Here is a 19,783-nt window from a genome sequence, read left to right on the forward strand (position 1 = left end):
CAATATTTGAAAAAAATATTATTGTTTACAGTTGCTTGTGGAAGACAATTTCTATGGCATGCAATCTAGAGAATTCTACAGTGATTCTGGTATTTTACTGATCTCTGCTGGTTGTTTTCTATCAAAAGAGTTAAATAGAGGTAGTTGCCAGAAAAAAAAAAAGAAAATCCCTCAGCAGAAAGCAATTCTAGTATGTTACTGACTTCTACTAGTCGTTTCCTATCAAGACATTTAAATAGAGGCAGTTGAACAAACAGAAAGCAATTCTTGTATGTTACTGACCTCTAGTGGTCATTTTCTATCAAGACAGTTAAATAGAGGCAGTTAAACAGAAAACAAAGTCCCTAAGCGGAAGCTGACAAGTCCTAGGGCTGATCTCCAGAGCCCTCAAAGTACATACACATATAAGTCTGTACTAAAGTCTATACAAGAGGTCTTGAATGCTCGACCTAAAAACAAGGAGAAATAAAAGTATTTCTCCTCGTTGAGACACTCCTACGCCTATCCTTGTAAATATGCTGTGGCACATTGCGCCAACAGAGCGTCAAAAACAAAAGTAATGATAGGGCCTCATAAATGAGGCCCTGAGTGTGGGAGAACTATAAGAAGTGCTATAAAACAATGAAATGTATGAAAGAGAGGGGCTATAGAGAGATGAGGGCCATTGTTGGAAGGTGGTAGTGAGGGAATTAGTGGGGAAGGAGGTCATTGCGGGGGCGCCAAAAAGACTGTTGGACCGGGAACCACCGGTGCTAGATCTCTAAAGTACATTGTAAGTTTCTTCTTAAGAGTTAAACCTGATGCTGTTTTAAGTACCTCTGCCTACCACCTCAACCCAAAATTGCTATTTCTGTGTCCAAGTTAAGTCAGGGTTGATTTGCTCATTATTTAATACTTAATTTATTATTTAATAAAAAAACACTGTCTTTTCCCAGCAAATTGGATAGCACAATTCCATTTCAGGATTTCTGATACAGTAAGATAGTGAAGTATTGGCCTTCCCAAATAGGTAAAACGATGTATGTACATATATATATATATATATATATATATATGTAATAATATATGTATAGTATATATCTGCAGAGTATCAGCGCGTTGATGCCTTGCTGCCTTACTAAGTTTTCTGTTCTGGTTTTCTTAAGGTGATTTACTTTCTATTAAAGCTAAGAGAGATTATGCTATTGTGTTTTCTCGTTTTGTGTTGGTGTTACATCTATTTAGGTCGAGCCTAGCGTTGCAGCGCATACGCTGCTGGTCTGCGAGACATATTGTAGTAGGGACAGATGTGGAAGTGCTGTGGAAGCTCTGCCCATATTTTTAATTGGCTGGCGTCATCATCCATGGTAAATGCTGGCTTCTGATTGATAATGGGGCTTCTTACTCCCGCCTTGTTAGCTTCCTGTCTCCTTTTGTGACTGTCCATCAGGACTGGATCTTTTACCTGCGGCATTACGTTCTCTCCTTCATTAGACGGCAAGCTCTATGTTTTTTCATTCTGCTCATTTGGACACTTTTGTTTGCTTCATCTGAGTCAAGAGACGTGCTGCTCTAGTTTTTACGTTGTGTGTGAGCTGCTGCACTGCAGAGACCGAGGCTTGGGCGCGTGACGGGTTAACTCCAAGTGAAAGAGGCTCCGAGATGCGCTCCCTTCCAGAAGACATCGGACTGGGGCCTGAGAACTCTGCATAGGCACTTGTGTTCTGTCTCTGAGCGGTAAGCATACAGGTGCTGGGCTGGCACCTGCGCTGCGGACTGTGCCACACACCGGCCACCCTTCACAAGGCGCTGCAGGATGCCGTAGGATAATAACCTTCATGGGCTCCGGAGGTGGCAGCATGACCGAGAGCCTTAGTTTTGAATCAGAGGAATGGCTTGCCTACCGCCCGGCACCTGCTTCTCGTTCGGACTGCAGGTAAGTCCAAGAATGCACTGCGCAGCTGCCTCCCGTATGGGTCCAAAAGGCGTGTCTTTTACTTGTGTGTGCTTTGTGTGCAGTCTTTGGGCTCGTGGTTTATGCTTGCCTCTTAGAATATGTGATGATATTGATTGCTTTAAAAAAAAACATATATCTGTTTTGCCAGCCTTTTTCCTCAGAAGCCCTATAGGAGTGTTCCTAGCAGAGGTGGAGAGAAAATCATGAGAATGAGCACAGGAGCTGACACCCCATTTATTATTGATAGTCTGCAATGAAACCTCGAGTCTGCTCAGGTTTTTTGAGGTAGCTGCATTGTGCGTGACATTATTATTTTACATTGTGTTTGCAGTGTCGCTGAAAGTGGAGAGAAAGTCAGATAATGCAGTCCACGCCTTTAAGTAGCTCGGGATGCAGCGCCAGAATGTAGCCCTGTTCAAGGACTGCACACTTTGTAGAAGGCACTTTGAACAGCCGCTCCTTTCTGTATATCTGTGGTGTTTTCGGGGTCATTGTTGCAGAGTATATTGTGGTTGTTGAAGAATCGATCTCCAGGCTGTTATCTACTTAGGATGCTCCGGTTATTGACCCCATTCTTGCTTCTACCTGTCTGTGGAGACGATTAGATGTTCGCTCCTCTGCAACAAGGCTGAGGTAGGTCTCTGTGTTTCTCGCATGATTGGCCTGTAGTGTGCGTGCTTAAATACTGCTGATTCATCAGTCCTGCTGTGATGGAGATAGCACTAAGCTGTCACTGAAGAGAGACACATGCTTCTCTAAGGTATGCTGCTGGGACCATTAGGTAAAATCATATACAGTTAGAGATTGTTAACCCTGAATAACGGTCTCTTTTTCACCAAGGTGTTTGAGCGAGAACCAGCGCTTGATTTGAACCGGTGGGGCTCACAAGCACCCATTTTTCTTCATTGGACATTTCCTGACAACAAGAAAAGGAAATCGACAGGAAGAAAGAGCAAACACACAAAGTAAAAGAAGGAGAAATACGGAGAAACTGTCACAAAGGGACAAAGCAGGAACCTGCAAGAGTAAGATTAGGGCCGGCTTTAGGGCAGTGAGACTGGTGCAGCCGCACTGGGTGCTGACCTGTGGAGGGGTGCTGACCTCAGGAGGGGGTGCTGTGTTTAGCAATAACTTATGATTGGAGAGATGAGAGGCACTTTTGCCCAGTGCTAGGGAGAGAATCCAAGGAGGTGGTCATAGAGTGTGGGGGTGCCAAAAGTGATTGTCATACCGGGTACCGCTAGTGCTAAAGCCAGCCCTGAGTGAGATAATAGGGCAGGGAATGTCTGGTATTGGATTAAACAGGGCATGAGATGGATTCAAGACTATGCAGTCTTGCTTTTCATGCGTTAGTGCCAAACATGGACTTCTGAGCAGAGCTCTGGGTGCTGCACTTATTTTTCTGCAAATTAAGGGGCATATTATCAAGAATGGGCGTTACATTATCACCGCTTTTATCGGCAGGAAACTGCCGATAAAGCGGCGATAATGGGCTTGATAATATGCTCTATGAATTTCAATCGAAGCCCATGTTAGATTTAAAGACATCTAACATGGGCTTCGATTGGAATTCATAGAGCATATTATCAAGCCCATTATCGCCGCTTTATCAGCAGTTTCCTATCGATAAAAGCGGCGATAATGTAACGCCCATTCTTGATAATATGCCCCTCAGTTCTAGCGAGTACCCAGTTCTAAATGGCATCAAATGGACAACAAGAGTAATACTCAAGTTGACTGTGATATTATCCAGAACCTCATAGTGAAAAACATTCTCTTAGTTTACAGCACCGATCTACAATTCTATGCTATGCATGTCCCCAAATTCTCTTTCATATTGTCCCATAAGCTGTTCAAGGGTAGAGGACACTTAGAGGAGCCATGAACATGAGCTTATTTACCTCAGGCTCCTGCCCTATCCTGTGTTACCTCTTGTTTCACACCACCCACACCCGCCACCATCTGGCCATCCTTCCTCCTTATGTTTTTCAGCTATAACTGAATCGTTTGGACAGGAACTACAGTGAAATGTGAGCCGAAGCCTGAGGGGAGGAGCTGTGGCGGTGCCTAGCATGCCTTGGTCTGGAATGACGTAAATGACTTGCAAAGAAGTGAACAAACACTTGTCAATCTCAGCCTGAAAATCAAGTCCCAGCTGGAAGATTCTGACCTACTTGGACTGCGGGTTTCACCCATAATTGGTGGATGCCCTCGAAATACAGACTAGTTTAGAACAAGCATTTGCAATGCAATAGCTCTCGCATTTGTGAGATTTTGAGCTATTGGTATTGTAAATGACACTGCATTTATGTGTTGGTTTTCAAAACAGAGAAATAAATATAAGGAATTGTCATTTACAATGCCAATAGCTTAAACTCTAGCAAATGCGAGACCTATTGCATTGCAAATGCTTGTTAACATTTCATTGTACCGGCTATGCATTGTACGGCTATCAGGAAAGAGTAACTTTTGCATCAGTGAAAATGGTGCATTTATTCAGACTGGAAAGAGCCAGCCATGCAGTGCCATGCAACCCACACATCAAGAAATGTGTTTTTCCTGGCCCTGCATTTCCGCAAGATGAGGGATATTTTGTGGCTGCTGTTTTGGCTGCTTCTTTGAAGAATCATATGGATGTGATGACTCTTGTAGTTTCTCAGTTTTGTTTATGGATCCCTTGTCTTCAAATTTCAAACCCATGGTTTTGATCTACAAGGGATCCGTCTGCTCGCTGAATGATACCAAACGAACATGATGCTGTAGCCTGTTGTCAAGTGAAATCTGTTGCAGCTATTGTTAAAGGATAAGTCACTTTTTCTTCTCACGTTCATGAGATGATTATGTTTGCTGTGCTCAGTCTGCCACAACTGAGTTGCTTTTTATGAAGTGCTTAAAACGTGTCTGTTCTGTGTCTGTGTATTCAACTATTACTGTACTTCTTAGATAGCACAAAATAGTCTTCCAGAAGAAAGGTAAATTAATCATTCATCCAGGACAAGAGAAGAAGCCCATGGTGGTGCTACTAATATTTCATGGACAGCACAGCTGCCTAAACCCTGGACATGACGCACCTGAATAATGGCGGAGATTCTTTGAAAAAACTAAAGTAGTGCTCAGAGCTTATTCGGAGCAGAAGCATTCACAACTGCAAAGTTGTTAAAGGCTTGCACAGAGGATAAAAATATTTCCGGAACAATGCCCTCTAGCGCCCGTGAAGGTTTATGAGATTAAAAAATGCATGTGATAGTGATGCTGTTTAAATTATTTATATTTATGGGCGTGTATTAATTTTATAAGAAAACATTGAAACTTTCTGTATTTATATATAGTATATATATATATTGATTTTTACATTCTTGTCTTACAAATAGGATTTTCTTTTTTTGCTAACCAAATGATTTAATTGTTGCAGGGCCAACACTTTTTTACCCCAAAACGGGGGAAGGGCAAATGCCGCAAAAGTAATGGTTGTTGTGACAGATGGTGAGTCACATGACAATAGTATGCTACGGACGGTGATTGATGGCTGTAAAAAGGACAATATCACTAGGTTTGGCATCGCTGTAAGTATCTTTTCCTTTTGTGTCATACATACAGGACGGCCTTTGAAATTAAATCGTGAAACACATTTACTGCGGTGCGTATATTGTTTTGTTCACCTCTTTGTAATGGTTCATCCAAAGTGGTGCTGAGAAACAGTTACAGGTGTCATTTTTGACAGATTTTTATATACCCTAATGAAAAATGTAAAATATATTTCATACATGTTGCTACTTACATGTATATCCGGGTTCTGTATCCACCCCTTATACAGAGCCACCATCTTTTGCTGACAGTCATTTGCCAACATGGCGGTAAATATGAACATTCACTCTGAATGAATTGGATTAGATTTTTTAGGAGTAAAAACGTACCAATGCAGCACATATTTAAATTCTAGGTTATGTAGTCTCTGTAGAGCTGTGTGGATGTTTTCGCCCACCAGAGTTTTGCCAAGATTTAAAAATCTCCAGCTTTGTAAACTTTGCAGATTTTGTACGCCATTGCCTCCTAGCTGCTCCCTAAAAAATGAATGATCAACTGAATTCTCGCATAATAACTATATGTTCTGGAAATTTTTAAGCCAAAAACAGCTTTTCCGGGGTTTTCTCCAATAAAACCATTACCTTGCATGTGATAACTTTTCCAATATCATATGGACAAAAACCTAGTTCCAGTTTGACAACGGCATCATCTGTTATAGCAATTTCTCTTCATTTTTTATGCTATGTTCAGTGCTTGAAATGGAAAAACAGAAGTGCAGGTACTCTGTACGAGAGTACGTGCTTGTTTCTGAGAAGTGCCAGTACCCTCCAATTAAAAGTATTGAGGGCCTCATTTATGAAAAGTGACGCATCGCTGCATGAAAACAGCAATGCGCCACTTTTTATTGCGCCCTCCTTGCAAAATGCTGAATGCATCATATTTACAGTATGACGCATAATGTCGCAAGGAGTTACAGATACGTCAGTATTTCTGATGTATGTGTAGGCGCAGTAATGACGCATTGCTGGAGTGTGTCACGAAAGTGATGCAACTCCAGCAATGGATCATTAAACATGGGCAAGTCCCATGTGAAATGTGCCTGCATCAGTCTTAGGTCTGCCATGAGGCAGGCATAAGATATTGACGCATTTGCATCGTAGAAGTTGCGCAGTGAAATCTCATAGGTTTCACTGAGACACTTCTATGACCCTATCATGCGTTGGAATGCCCCCCTGCATACATTATACCTGGCACAGGTATAATGTGACGCAGGGGTTTACTAAGTGACGCATCTGCTTAGATGCGTCACTTATGCGCCACATGGACTGATGCGCCACATCAGTCCAATTAAATTTGATGACGAACTCTTACCTATTATCTGATCTTCTTTGAATATATTCAGAAGATAGCCAAACCTCCCTCACTTCCACTCATATTGATGGTTGAACAGTTATCAGCATCATACTGGCTTCAGTGCGAGCCAGTCCCTCCTGACGGTTTCTGCCAGTGAAGTGAGGCTGTTTTACCCAAAAATGTTAGTTTTACCGAAGCCATTTGATGCTGTTCTACTGCTTTTAGCCTCACTATTTAAATTAAATTATGCCTGCCCTGCTAAACACCATTTAACCTGAAGGGCTGTAAAATGAAGACACAAATTAATGAAGGAGTAAATGCAATTTTCAGACCAGCTGGATCAATGTGCCTAATGTGGTTAAATTTACACACCAATTACTCTCCAGCCCCACCCCATCGCTTTTACCAGGTAGGGCTTGTGTGTTTATGCACATAGGAAGTGGTCTCTGTGGAAAATATCACCTTTGCACTGTTGAAATCTAATTGCAGGCCTTTACTTAGGTATAGTGAATTTCTAAAAGGCATTTACTGTTTGAAGTTTACACTTTCCTCCATTCTGTCTGATTGGCATCTCACCTGGAACCCTGAACCTTAACCCCTTCGACGCTCATGACGAGCTCAGCTCGTCATGAGTTACGCCTGTCGTACGCTCATGACGAGCTCAGCTCGTCATGAACCGCAGGTTTTTAAAAAACTCAGCACACAGCGGGAAAACGGCGTTAAGATACAACGGAGCCCTGTTTGGATGCCCGGTGCTGCTACATTGCTTTCTTGGCTCTGTACAATGACCTATGCCAGGGATTAAAGAAACACGTTTCTTAGGGCCATATGTAGGTGAGGCAATAGCGGTCGGTAATGGTGAAATTCGGTAAATTTCACCGTTACCGACCGGTATTTAGGGATTTGAGATGTAGGAGGCAGGTTTCAAGGATTCGGTAATTTACCAAATCGGTAATTTAAGGAATCTGTAAATTACCGAATTCTTAAAATTCCGAATCGGTAAATTACCGAATCCTGAAACCTATGTAGGAGGCACTCAAGTGAGTGCATTTTTGCATTCAGGATTCGTTATTTACCACTAACTTTAAGTTGGTGGTAAATACTGAATACCTTTAAAAAAGCATTTTTTTGCTTATTTGTCAGTGCCATGTGGCAGACATACATTGCACGATTCAGGGGTGCAACAGGGTGTCAATGTGACACCCTGCCACCCTTGCATATGTTCCCCCTATTACCGAATCGGTAAATACCGAATCTGTAATACCGAATATTACCGATTCGGTAAAATTTATCGAATTATTACCTACATACTATTTACCGATTTTCAAATACGGAATCGGTAAAATTCGGTATTTAAAAATCGGTAAATAGTGATTACCTACATATGGCCCTTAGTCTTCTGCTGTAAGGCTTCATGTTTAGTATTACACATGGGAATGCAATAAAATATTTGTGTCTTAAGGCATTATTGCTCAAAATATTTTTACTGAAATTGTATTACAGGAAATTCCATAGTACCCTTTTATGCTAACATCTTCTTCCCTATGTGAACGGGGAAACCCTTGTGTAATCACGCCTTGTCTCCCCTCCTTGAGTGTGAACGAAGTGATGAACTGCGGTGGGTCCCACCTGTACCAACATCTGCTAGAATTTTCAATACTGCCCACCCTGTCTGCTGTTTCACTTCCCGGTCCCTGTGGCAGTCAGCACTTGCCTGCCCTTGATCTGACCAGCTCTGCCCACATCGGCCCCCAATATGAGTTGAAAATGCCTCAGAGCAAACATGTTTTACAAGCTGTGACGCTTGATTACTTTCCAACCACTAATGCTTGGTATCAACAAATGTACCATGAAAATGTTCCCTATCGCTTCAATGGTCCCTTGGCTACATTGTGGATGATTTTGAGTGTGTGTGTGCATGTGTGTGCATGTGTGTGTGTTTGTGTGTATAAAACATCAGACCAGGAATAACCACCCATTATGTTTACCTCACTCACACAATTTATAGGCTTGGATGTAACTGTATCCAGGATCAGAAGCAGGATAGTCATAGCCAATGCAGTGTTTCCTTGAAAATGTTCCTACGTAGCTGTGCATTGAATAGGATACACTGAGGACTGGTTCTCTAGGACGTTGTGGGTGGGTGGTGTTTGAATATTTAATGTACTATCTTGCTTTAATTCATCACAATAAATTGCCTGTGCAGTGTTATTTTTTTGATGGTGCTAATTTACACTGAGGTGCTACTTAGCACCATATTACATCTCTGTAAGGGTACTCTATATTGCTGAGTTTGTTTTGGTGGTGATCAGTGCAGTTTTACAGCAGCACAAAACAAATAACCAATGATCCGAATGTCCAAAAACATCCTGAGATTATCTGCACAATTTTAGATATTGTTTGAAAACAAAGAGTGTTTTGGGCATTGGAGCTAACGTACTGGAAGGCATCTTCAGTAATATATAACAAATATATTATTACCTACTGGCGGTCGCCAGTAGTTATTTATAGTTAGCTTGTAGTTTCCAGCATTTTTTCATTTGCCTATAACTTTAACGTCGTTTGTCGAATCTTCACGAACGTTTCTAAACTAATTTGCCAGTTACTTCAACTGCTTTCTTGCAGAAAAAAAATCCTTGTTAATTTTCATAGGAAACTTTAGACACAGCTAGAGCCCGAAATTTTCTAATAGTGTTATTCTGCTAATTTTGATTTTTCACCATATCAAGGGCTATCTCTCCCATAGGGTAACATTGGGATTGCCTTGAAATATCTTTTAAGTGTAATTTGCCATTGGGGGCAGATGCAGAGTTAGAGTTTGGGGTCTCTGAGCTCACAATTTAAAAAACATATCTTTTGATGAAATTATTTCTTAAACTGCATGTTTGAAAATGTTTCTTTTAGAAAGTGGGCATTTTCTTGCTTAACCATTCTGTGCCTCTGCCTGTCTGTAGAATACACATCTGGGTTGGTTGACAGTTGGGCTCTTGTGCATTCCTTTTAGATAGTCACACAAAGGGAGATGAGGTGTGCCTTGCATGTCCTGATGGGCCATCACCAGGCTGATGAGCCTTCTTGAGCTAGATGGTGGAAGGATTGGTCACTGACACCTGAATAGGGCTGTGCCTGTCCTCACACAAAGCTGTCTGCACCCCCCTGTAGTGTGTTTGGAGCCAGGTCAGGGAAAGGCGGTGTCTTGTGCACTATAAAAGGCTTTCCAATGAAGATTGAGTATTTCAAAGGCAGAAAGGGGTATAGGTATTGGACCTCTGACACCCCAAATCAGAACACGTCTGAACTGAGGACATTCTGCCAGGAAGAAGAGCTGGATGCTGTAGTTGGGACTGCCACTCTGCATGTTGCTTTGTTGTGCTGGCCTGCCGCTAGCTGTTTCTATCTTGGGAGTGAAAGGACTGGACTTTGTTTTCTACATCCTGCTTCTAATGTTCTTTAAGGGCCTATGCGTTCTTGCCTCCTGTTAAAAAGTCTCAAGGCCATCAAAGCATCAAAGACTTCCCCTACTAGTGCCTGGGCTCTTCTGCTGAGAGCCCTGACTTGCCAAGTGGTGCTAAATCCAGTTCCTGGGCTCTAGGATGTGTAACCTGGTGAGAAAGTCCACACATTGACTCGCTGTGCCTGTTTTTTTTTTACGTGGCACCTGCATTGCAGCTGAAAAACTGCTGCAGCTTGAGTCTCAAGCACTGTGTCACCGACGTCGTGGCACCTGCTCTGACTCCGACGCAGCACCCTCTTCATCACTGAGTAATCAACGCAGCACCTGCTTCGCAACAGTAAAAATAGATGCAACACCTGCATCGCAGCCGTAGCATCAACGCAGCGTGTCTAGATTTTTGACGCATCGTCCCTCGACGCCGACTCTTCATCGACATTGCACAAGAATAAGGAACCAAGGCTGCTTTTCTTGATCTCGAGGGGAAACTGAGGGAGGCTTGGGCCCTGTCACTGACCGGCCTGGGCCACTATTATTTAGAACAACAAAACAATGGCCGGACAGTATTTGATTAGCGTCAAAGTACACAGACCTAGTGTAAAGAATCACTGGGTTGGACAACCATTTGTATTGATTGACTTATTTTTTTATATATAAAATATTTTTTACAAGAAATTCTTTGGCATCAAAAGATACACCACAACATTTCATACATATACAAAAACAAATTCAGTGAATTGAACGAAAAAATGGTCAAAACAGTGCAAGAAACAAAGAAATTGTCATACATAAATAACATAGACAACTGTGAAAAGGCCTCAAATTAATCACTTTACAGAGGCTCCAATCCTGAATATGAAATGGACAAGGGGAATATTATGTTTAAAAAGAAAACTTCCTTGTTACAACCATCACGAGACACACAAAAAAGATACCACATCGGGTGCTTAGGCTAGGAAGAACATAGGAACAGTTAAACAATTCCAAAATAGGTTTTAGTTGAATCCTAGCGTGCCCTAATAATTTTGTGTCTCGGAGGTGAAAACGTCGACGCGTTTCGAACCCAATATCATTCGACGGGTTCTCCTCAGGACAGGGACTGGGGGGTCGTTGTCACTGTGGAACAATTAAGACACTGTGTAAGCGAGGAATTTTTAAATTTTTAAATTGGCTCATCGCGTGGACTCATCCACTTACAAATCAAAAAAAGTACCTTATTTGTGGAACGGAGGGTCACTCCCTGCAGGAGGAATGAAATACGAGATTTACATTAGATACAGTCTACCTCTGTTTGAGATGTGCTGTGAAGGAGTTGTAGCATAGGATCAAAGCGTACCTTGACAGTGGGCGAAGTCGCCGCTGAACAAGAACGTAGTGCCGGCCGTGAGCTATTTCTCTCTGTGTAGATCTAGAATCTGGGGAGAGGGTTGGAACTTAGTATTTCTCTTACAGCCAATGTACTGCACTTGAAACGCGTAAAGTAGGTGAAGGAAATCCTACCTTTTTTAGCGTGGCGAATTATTCAAGTTAAACCTTGACAGTGGGCGAAGTCGCCGCTGAACAAGAACGTAGTGCCGGCCGTGAGCTATTTCTCTCTGTGTAGATCTAGAATCTGGGGAGAGGGTTGGAACTTAGTATTTCTCTTACAGCCAATGTACTGCACTTGAAACGCGTAAAGTAGGTGAAAGAAATCCTACCTTTTTTAGCGTGGCGAATTATTCAAGTTAAGCGCGTGGGAGGCGGCGGCCGCCGCACGGGCTGGCGTGCTGTTAAAGAAAAGGGGGGGCACACGTTTAGACTGGCATTGGGATAATCATCCGGTGAGGGGATACATATCCCAAGCGGGTGACTTACTTTTCAGCGCAGAATGCGAGCTGCAACGGTCCGGCACACAGTGACTCCTGAGAGACAGCTTGTTGCTGAAGGGGGCGTGTCTCCCTGTATTTAAACGACCTGTGGTCCCGGTGCATTATGGGACTTGGAGTTTTTTCTAAAAGATTGTAACTAGAAGTGCGCAGCACAGAGATAGTAAATCTTCTACAAGGGACTTGTATATGGGAGAATCTCATAATTCCGCTATTTAGGTACGGTACGGTCACGTGAGTAGCAACGGCTCAAGCAGACTGACAGAGCGAACAGACAGAAAATTCATAGATTGCCAAGTTCATAGATTACCAAGTTCATTCAGATCGTTCAAACCTGACACTGCAGTGTCGAATTTCAGTATGAGGTACGCCTCTTTCTGTGCCAGTCTTACATCAGGGTCCCCTCCGGAACCGGGAACATTCTTTATGCTTGCCAGGATGGTCCACTTCTGATCGTTCGTGGTGTGATCTTTTTTCAGAAAGTGCGAAACCAGTGGCGCAGTGAGCACTTTGTTGTTGATACGGGATTTATGTTGGATTATCCGCTGGCGCACTTCTTGTGTCGTCTTCCCTATATAAATTTTGCCACATGGACAGGTTATGGCATACACTGCATATTTCGTTTTGCAATTTGTGAAATCCTCATGGCGCCAGTGTTTAGTTCCATCGGTGAAATGAGTGCCTTCAATCGTCAAGCCGCAGACTGAACAAGTTCCACATTTGTGGTGACCTTTCACTGGACCCATATTAAATAGTGTGCTTTGTGTCACTTTTTTGATGGCACCCCTGGTGGATGAGATTTGCTGTCCAATACTTCGGTTTTTTTTCAATGCGAACAAAGGAACTAAACACTGGCGCCATGAGGATTTCACAAATTGCAAAACGAAATATGCAGTGTATGCCATAACCTGTCCATGTGGCAAAATTTATATAGGGAAGACGACACAAGAAGTGCGCCAGCGGATAATCCAACATAAATCCCGTATCAACAACAAAGTGCTCACTGCGCCACTGGTTTCGCACTTTCTGAAAAAAGATCACACCACGAACGATCTCAAGTGGACCATCCTGGCAAGCATAAAGAATGTTCCCGGTTCCGGAGGGGACCCTGATGTAAGACTGGCACAGAAAGAGGCGTACCTCATACTGAAATTCGACACTGCAGTGTCAGGTTTGAACGATCTGAATGAACTTGGTAATCTATGAACTTGGCAATCTATGAATTTTCTGTCTGTTCGCTCTGTCAGTCTGCTTGAGCCGTTGCTACTCACGTGACCGTACCGTACCTAAATAGCGGAATTATGAGATTCTCCCATATACAAGTCCCTTGTAGAAGATTTACTATCTCTGTGCTGCGCACTTCTAGTTACAATCTTTTAGAAAAAACTCCAAGTCCCATAATGCACCGGGACCACAGGTCGTTTAAATACAGGGAGACACGCCCCCTTCAGCAACAAGCTGTCTCTCAGGAGTCACTGTGTGCCGGACCGTTGCAGCTCGCATTCTGCGCTGAAAAGTAAGTCACCCGCTTGGGATATGTATCCCCTCACCGGATGATTATCCCAATGCCAGTCTAAACGTGTGCCCCCCCTTTTCTTTAACAGCACGCCAGCCCGTGCGGCGGCCGCCGCCTCCCACGCGCTTAACTTGAATAATTCGCCACGCTAAAAAAGGTAGGATTTCTTTCACCTACTTTACGCGTTTCAAGTGCAGTACATTGGCTGTAAGAGAAATACTAAGTTCCAACCCTCTCCCCAGATTCTAGATCTACACAGAGAGAAATAGCTCACGGCCGGCACTACGTTCTTGTTCAGCGGCGACTTCGCCCACTGTCAAGGTTTAACTTGAATAATTCGCCACGCTAAAAAAGGTAGGATTTCCTTCACCTACTTTACGCGTTTCAAGTGCAGTACATTGGCTGTAAGAGAAATACTAAGTTCCAACCCTCTCCCCAGATTCTAGATCTACACAGAGAGAAATAGCTCACGGCCGGCACTACGTTCTTGTTCAGCGGCGACTTCGCCCACTGTCAAGGTACGCTTTGATCCTATGCTACAACTCCTTCACAGCACATCTCAAACAGAGGTAGACTGTATCTAATGTAAATCTCGTATTTCATTCCTCCTGCAGGGAGTGACCCTCCGTTCCACAAATAAGGTACTTTTTTTGATTTGTAAGTGGATGAGTCCACGCGATGAGCCAATTTAAAAATTTAAAAATTCCTCGCTTACACAGTGTCTTAATTGTTTCACAGTGACAACGACCCCCCAGTCCCTGTCCTGAGGAGAACCCGTCGAATGATATTGGGTTCGAAACGCGTCGACGTTTTCACCTCCGAGACACAAAATTATTAGGGCACGCTAGGATTCAACTAAAACCTATTTTGGAATTGTTTAACTGTTCCTATGTTCTTCCTAGCCTAAGCACCCGATGTGGTATCTTTTTTGTGTGTCTCGTGATGGTTGTAACAAGGAGGTTTTCTTTTTAAACATAATATTCCCCTTGTCCATTTCATATTCAGGATTGGAGCCTCTGTAAAGTGATTAATTTGAGGCCTTTTCACAGTTGTCTATGTTATTTATGTATGACAATTTCTTTGTTTCTTGCACTGTTTTGACCATTTTTTCGTTCAATTCACTGAATTTGTTTTTGTATATGTATGAAATGTTGTGGTGTATCTTTTGATGCCAAAGAATTTCTTGTAAAAAATATTTTATATATAAAAAAATAAGTCAATCAATACAAATGGTTGTTCAACCCAGTGATTCTTTACACTAGGTCTGTGTACTTTGACGCTAATCAAATACTGTCCGGCCATTGTTTTGTTTTTCTTGATCTCGAGGCATCACCTCACCTTCCAGTAAGGAACTGACGCATCACCTCCCCTGACATAAAGGAACTGATGCATCACCTCCCCTGCCTAGCAGTGAGGGACCGACCATCACCTCCCCTTGCAGTAAGGAACCAATGCATTACCTTCCCTGTGGAGTAAGGAACCTGCGCATTGTGTTGCTTTTCCGGCACCTCACCTGCCCTGCGCCTGCTTTGTCTTTGACTTTTGATGCATCTAAAGTACTTCGCTCTAAAATAAACTCAGCTTTTGATTTCTATGGACAAAACTTGCTTAATCTTTGTAAAGTGATATCTTGAATTGTGTATGTTTGATTTTTGTCATTTTGGTCTTGTTTTATTCAGATAAATATTGGCTGTTTTACTGAACTGGTGAGCACTCTTTTTATAGAGTTTTCACTGTGTTACTGTGTATGTATGTACAAATGCTTTACACATTGCTTCCGAGATAAGCCTGTCTGCTCGTGCCATGCTACCAAGGTGGCGAGCAGGGGTTATCTTAGCTGTGTGACTCCCTTACCCTGACTAGAGTGAGGGTCCTTATTTGAACAAGGTGCAAACCATTGTCAACTAGAGGCCCCATTTCTAACACCTCATCATTGTGCCTATCTGATAATGGGACATTTGTCCAGGTTCCATTATTTGTTTACCTCCTTCTCAGCGCTCAGAAGCCTTCATTAAGAGTCATCCTTTAATAGGTCCTATAATTCTAGTCCCCGGAGATACCAATACTGGATGAACAATATCTTCAGGGATTTGAATATCCACCTCCTTATGAGTTTGACCCTGAGGGTTAATTTATGATTGGGGAATAACAAAGGAGGCAGATTTTTCACAGCTGATTCCCTGGGTGGTCCCTCTATCATGGCCTGATTATCATCCAGGGATTTCAGTTGCTATGAGCAGTCAGAGTCCCCAGGGGAAACTGTGCTGGCTGAAGGTGTTTCTGGGTTACTCAAAATCCCAACATATCCAGTAGCTCCTGGTACCTAGGCCAATTGAAGATTATGGACATATAATAATAAGTGCCTTCCAAAAACTATACATACATAAATAAATAAGGCACAGCCAGTAGGCAGCTCAGCTACGTACACTATGGTGCTAGTTGCTTCGGAAGCAGCTTCAAGGCAGTGGTCAGAGACAGGACAGCCACCTGGATTCGCAAAGAGCTTCAAAATAGCCCAGGCTGTGCAATGAGACCCATTTGACAAAATCCACTACTGAGCCAGCATTAGCTATTCCTGAACTCGTTCCAATTAATTTACACATTTCTGATGATTGGAGGTGGAAGGGGTGGATGTTACCTGGGGGGGGGGGGGGGGAGAATTACAAGCTCTCTACGTCCCCTATGGCACAGGGGCTGGATAGTCAGTCCAATTAGCAATGCTGGTAAATCATAGCCCGTTTTCCAATCCTAGAATTTTGTGTTTTGCACAGTCAGCGGCCCACTTTATAATTATATGGAGCTGAATTTCACACAGGTATGCCACACAGGGCTTCCATGCTCCACACTTTGTAATCGAGGCCCTAGTAGTAAGACATTGGAAGGATGAAATGTTTTTTTCCCTTTCAGGATTCGAAACGTATGTCTTCATTTTGCGAACAGTTCCCTGCCTTCGCACATTAACTTGCTAAGCTATTTAATTACTTCACACTATTGCGTTTTTATTTGTCAAAAATTATGTCTGCAGTTAAACGCCACTGTTTTTTCATACTTTCAAGTTATAATACTTATAAGAGAAATCTAAAATGAAGTAACCTTTCTGTCTTTTAAAATCTAAATAGTAAAGTTTTTATTGATGATGAAGTTTGGATTAACAACACGCTTCTATTCGATTTTTCTTTTATAAAGGTCTTGGGTTACTACACCAGAAATGACATTAACACCGAAAATTTAATCAATGAAATTAAAGCAATTGCTAGCGTACCAACAGAGAAATATTTCTTTAATGTGTCTGATGAGGCTGCACTTCTGGACAAAGCTGGAACATTGGGCGAGCGCATTTTCAGCATTGAAGGTATAACGCATTGTGTGCTTCTTTCTGTACCTTTTTGTGTCCTTTTATGTACATCGCACTGTTGGTTTGACGGGTTAGTTAGTACAGTCACATAAACAGAATGTCTGGAAGGTAGTTTTAAATATGAAAATATTTATCCTTTGCACACTACAAATGAACTCTTGTTGTTCACTACTACAATATATGTGGTTCCGTCACCTATTAAAATTGTTCAATTCTTTTTAAGTTACACTACCCTACCCACTATGAACGGAGTGAATTAGATTATAAAACACAACAATATACAGTACTAGCTCTCCTAACAAAAAGGGAAATATTTTGGATGAAAAAATGCACTTATTGATGATTTTGTTGTTTGGTGCCTCGTCTCAAGTCAGACCTACCTGACTAACTAAAACTTGGCAGAGGTAATGATGATGCTTTGAGTATCATCCATGTAGAACATGAGGCTGAAGTCACAGGACCAAATGGGAAAGACAAGAGGAATAATGCACATTTTAAAAAGAGTGGGACTTGGGGAGTAGCCTTGATGGACCCGAAAGTTATTTTGAAAGGGGAGGCACAGAAGGAGGCAGAATGACTGGCTGGGTGCGGCCAGAAAGAAGAAAGCCAGGCCATTGAACGTCTACAGATACCACTTGAAGAGAGGCATGATATGAGAATCTTGTGTAAGACCATTTCAAATGCCTGAGGGGGTAGCACAACCTCTCTCAACCATCAGTATTTGTTAAGCGCAGGTACTCACCTGTGAGGGTCTCGAGGCACTGGGAAATAGACTGCAGGTCCTGATGGGCACTGAGGTTCAGTCGAAGAGCCAGGTCTGAGATCCTTCCATAATTGGGTCAGCGACGAGGATAGCATGAGTTGGAGAGGTAAGGTGTTCCAGGTTTTGGTGTCGAGGTAGGAGAAGGATAGTCCTCTGGTTTTTGATTCAGAATACTTCTGACGTTATCAGCCATGGAAAGATGAATGGTCTCCATCTGTGAGAAGATCTGAAGTCTTATTGCACCACATCCTGCAGGGAGTGATTTTCGACGGTGCAGGAAATTTACTGATTTTACTTCCATATCAATGATTTTAGAGGGGAGGGGAAGGAGATAGTTGTCAAGGGTAGTTGGATCAGCTGGAAGAAGAAGGTGATAGTTGCTGAGGGTATGTATATCAGCAGCACGTCGTTCTAAGATGGGCAAACATGCCATGTTTCCTTTCTAAAGGAAGGTAGTCAGTGTTACGAAAAGCGTTACAGAGTTGAATTACACTGTTCCGGAGAACAGAGAGAATCTGATCAGGGCACAGATTCAGCAGAGACACTGTTTTTATTCAAAGAAGGGATTTAGAAACGTTACCCAGAGACGGTGAAGTAAATTGAGATTAGGATGGCAAGGGAAAGAGAGTTAGCAAATAGGAAAGAGGAGAGGGTATAGTAGGACTGGACACAGAGGAGACGAAGAACATGTGAATGGTCTCCCGTCACAGGGATCGCAGAACAAACTGCCTAATGAATATTAATTAGCCAGGTCGCTATTTGCGATCCCTTGTGAATGGCAGGCTGTAAGGAACAGCAAACCATTATCCCTGTATATTCATTCCCAAACAGGAATCTTTTTTGCAGCTTATGTACATTAAATAAAATGGGGCTGCTTAAAAAATCCTTATTATTAGTTAAATGGGGTACAAACGGGAAAACCTTTAGTGATAACCTCTCCAGTGGCCCTGCAAGACTTTACACCCCACTGGCATTGCCCCTCCTATTAGTATTAATTTGAAAGTGCTTCTTTTTTTTGTGTGTGTCCTCATACTGCCAAAAAAACTTTTGATGGGATTCCTCCAATCAATCCATGCCATCCTTTTCCAGCCCTTAGGAGAGGCAAATGGAGAGAGACAGGAGCTTTCCCTCCAAGAACATACCGTTACCCTCTCCCACTCCTGTTCACATTTCATGGGGCGCCAGATGTTACTTAGGAGGCTGGGACCGATGGTACATTGGCTTAATCATAGGACCCGCTCTCCTTCTTCCTCCAGTCTACCAGAGCTGCCCATAGCTTGCTTTTGCTTCTTTGATCACAGGCCATATCTGATTCACTAGTATAGATTATACTCTTCAAACATTGAGCGAAAGTCGGGGGGATATCTGATTTCCATGCCCTGCAACTTTCCCTCCTTGCAAGAATTACCATATAAAACACAAATTTGGAAACAGATGCATTCAAAAGGTAATCGTTTGGAAAACCGAAAAAAATCATTCTGGGACTTACTTCTATCTGATGATGCAGCACGGCTTCCAAAAAGTCACATACCGCCATCCAATACTAATTCTTGAACATTCCATAAATATATGAATGTCATCGCCTGCAGGGTTCTTGAATGATCACGAGTATAAATTTCATCATGAGAATTGGCACGTGTAATGTTGTGTAAAAAGAGTTTTCTTTTGACATTGCAGGGTTTGTATATATAAGTGTTGATCGGAAGCCCTAGTCCTGATGAGGCCCGCAAGTTGATGGGCTGAAACGCGTCAACATTATTTTCGAGGACACCCAATGAACTGAAATACGCAAACATTTACAACAGCAGTTGTAAAAATAAAAGGATAGAATTGTTGGCCTGGAACACTGCTGGTATAGGGTGATCTTATATGGAAGGAATGCTCGGTTGTAGTTTTTGGTAGAGCATCCGGTTCGATTAATATGGGCTACGAGAAACAATAAGTGAAGTTATAACTTTTTGTTTCCACCTTGAGTCATGATGAAATGATAAATGGTTGTACATGATTGTAAATGTTCGT

General features: G+C 42.5%; 1 protein-coding gene across 2 annotated transcripts in view; it reads left to right on the plus strand.

The window, feature by feature from the left end:
• Positions 1-19,783, plus strand: part of ITGA2 (integrin subunit alpha 2) — a 616,173-nt gene that overhangs the window by 406,955 nt on the left and 189,435 nt on the right. For both annotated transcript variants that reach the window (XM_086960619.1, XM_086960620.1), the window contains exons 8-9: positions 5,349-5,499; positions 16,833-16,998. In XM_086960619.1, the coding sequence (XP_086816745.1) occupies positions 5,349-5,499; positions 16,833-16,998 (317 nt within the window). The remainder of the gene's footprint in view (positions 1-5,348; positions 5,500-16,832; positions 16,999-19,783) is intronic.

Source organism: Lissotriton vulgaris, chromosome 3_1, assembly GCF_964263255.1.
Source record: "Lissotriton vulgaris chromosome 3_1, aLisVul1.2, whole genome shotgun sequence".
NCBI classification, from domain to species: domain Eukaryota; kingdom Metazoa; phylum Chordata; class Amphibia; order Caudata; family Salamandridae; genus Lissotriton; species Lissotriton vulgaris.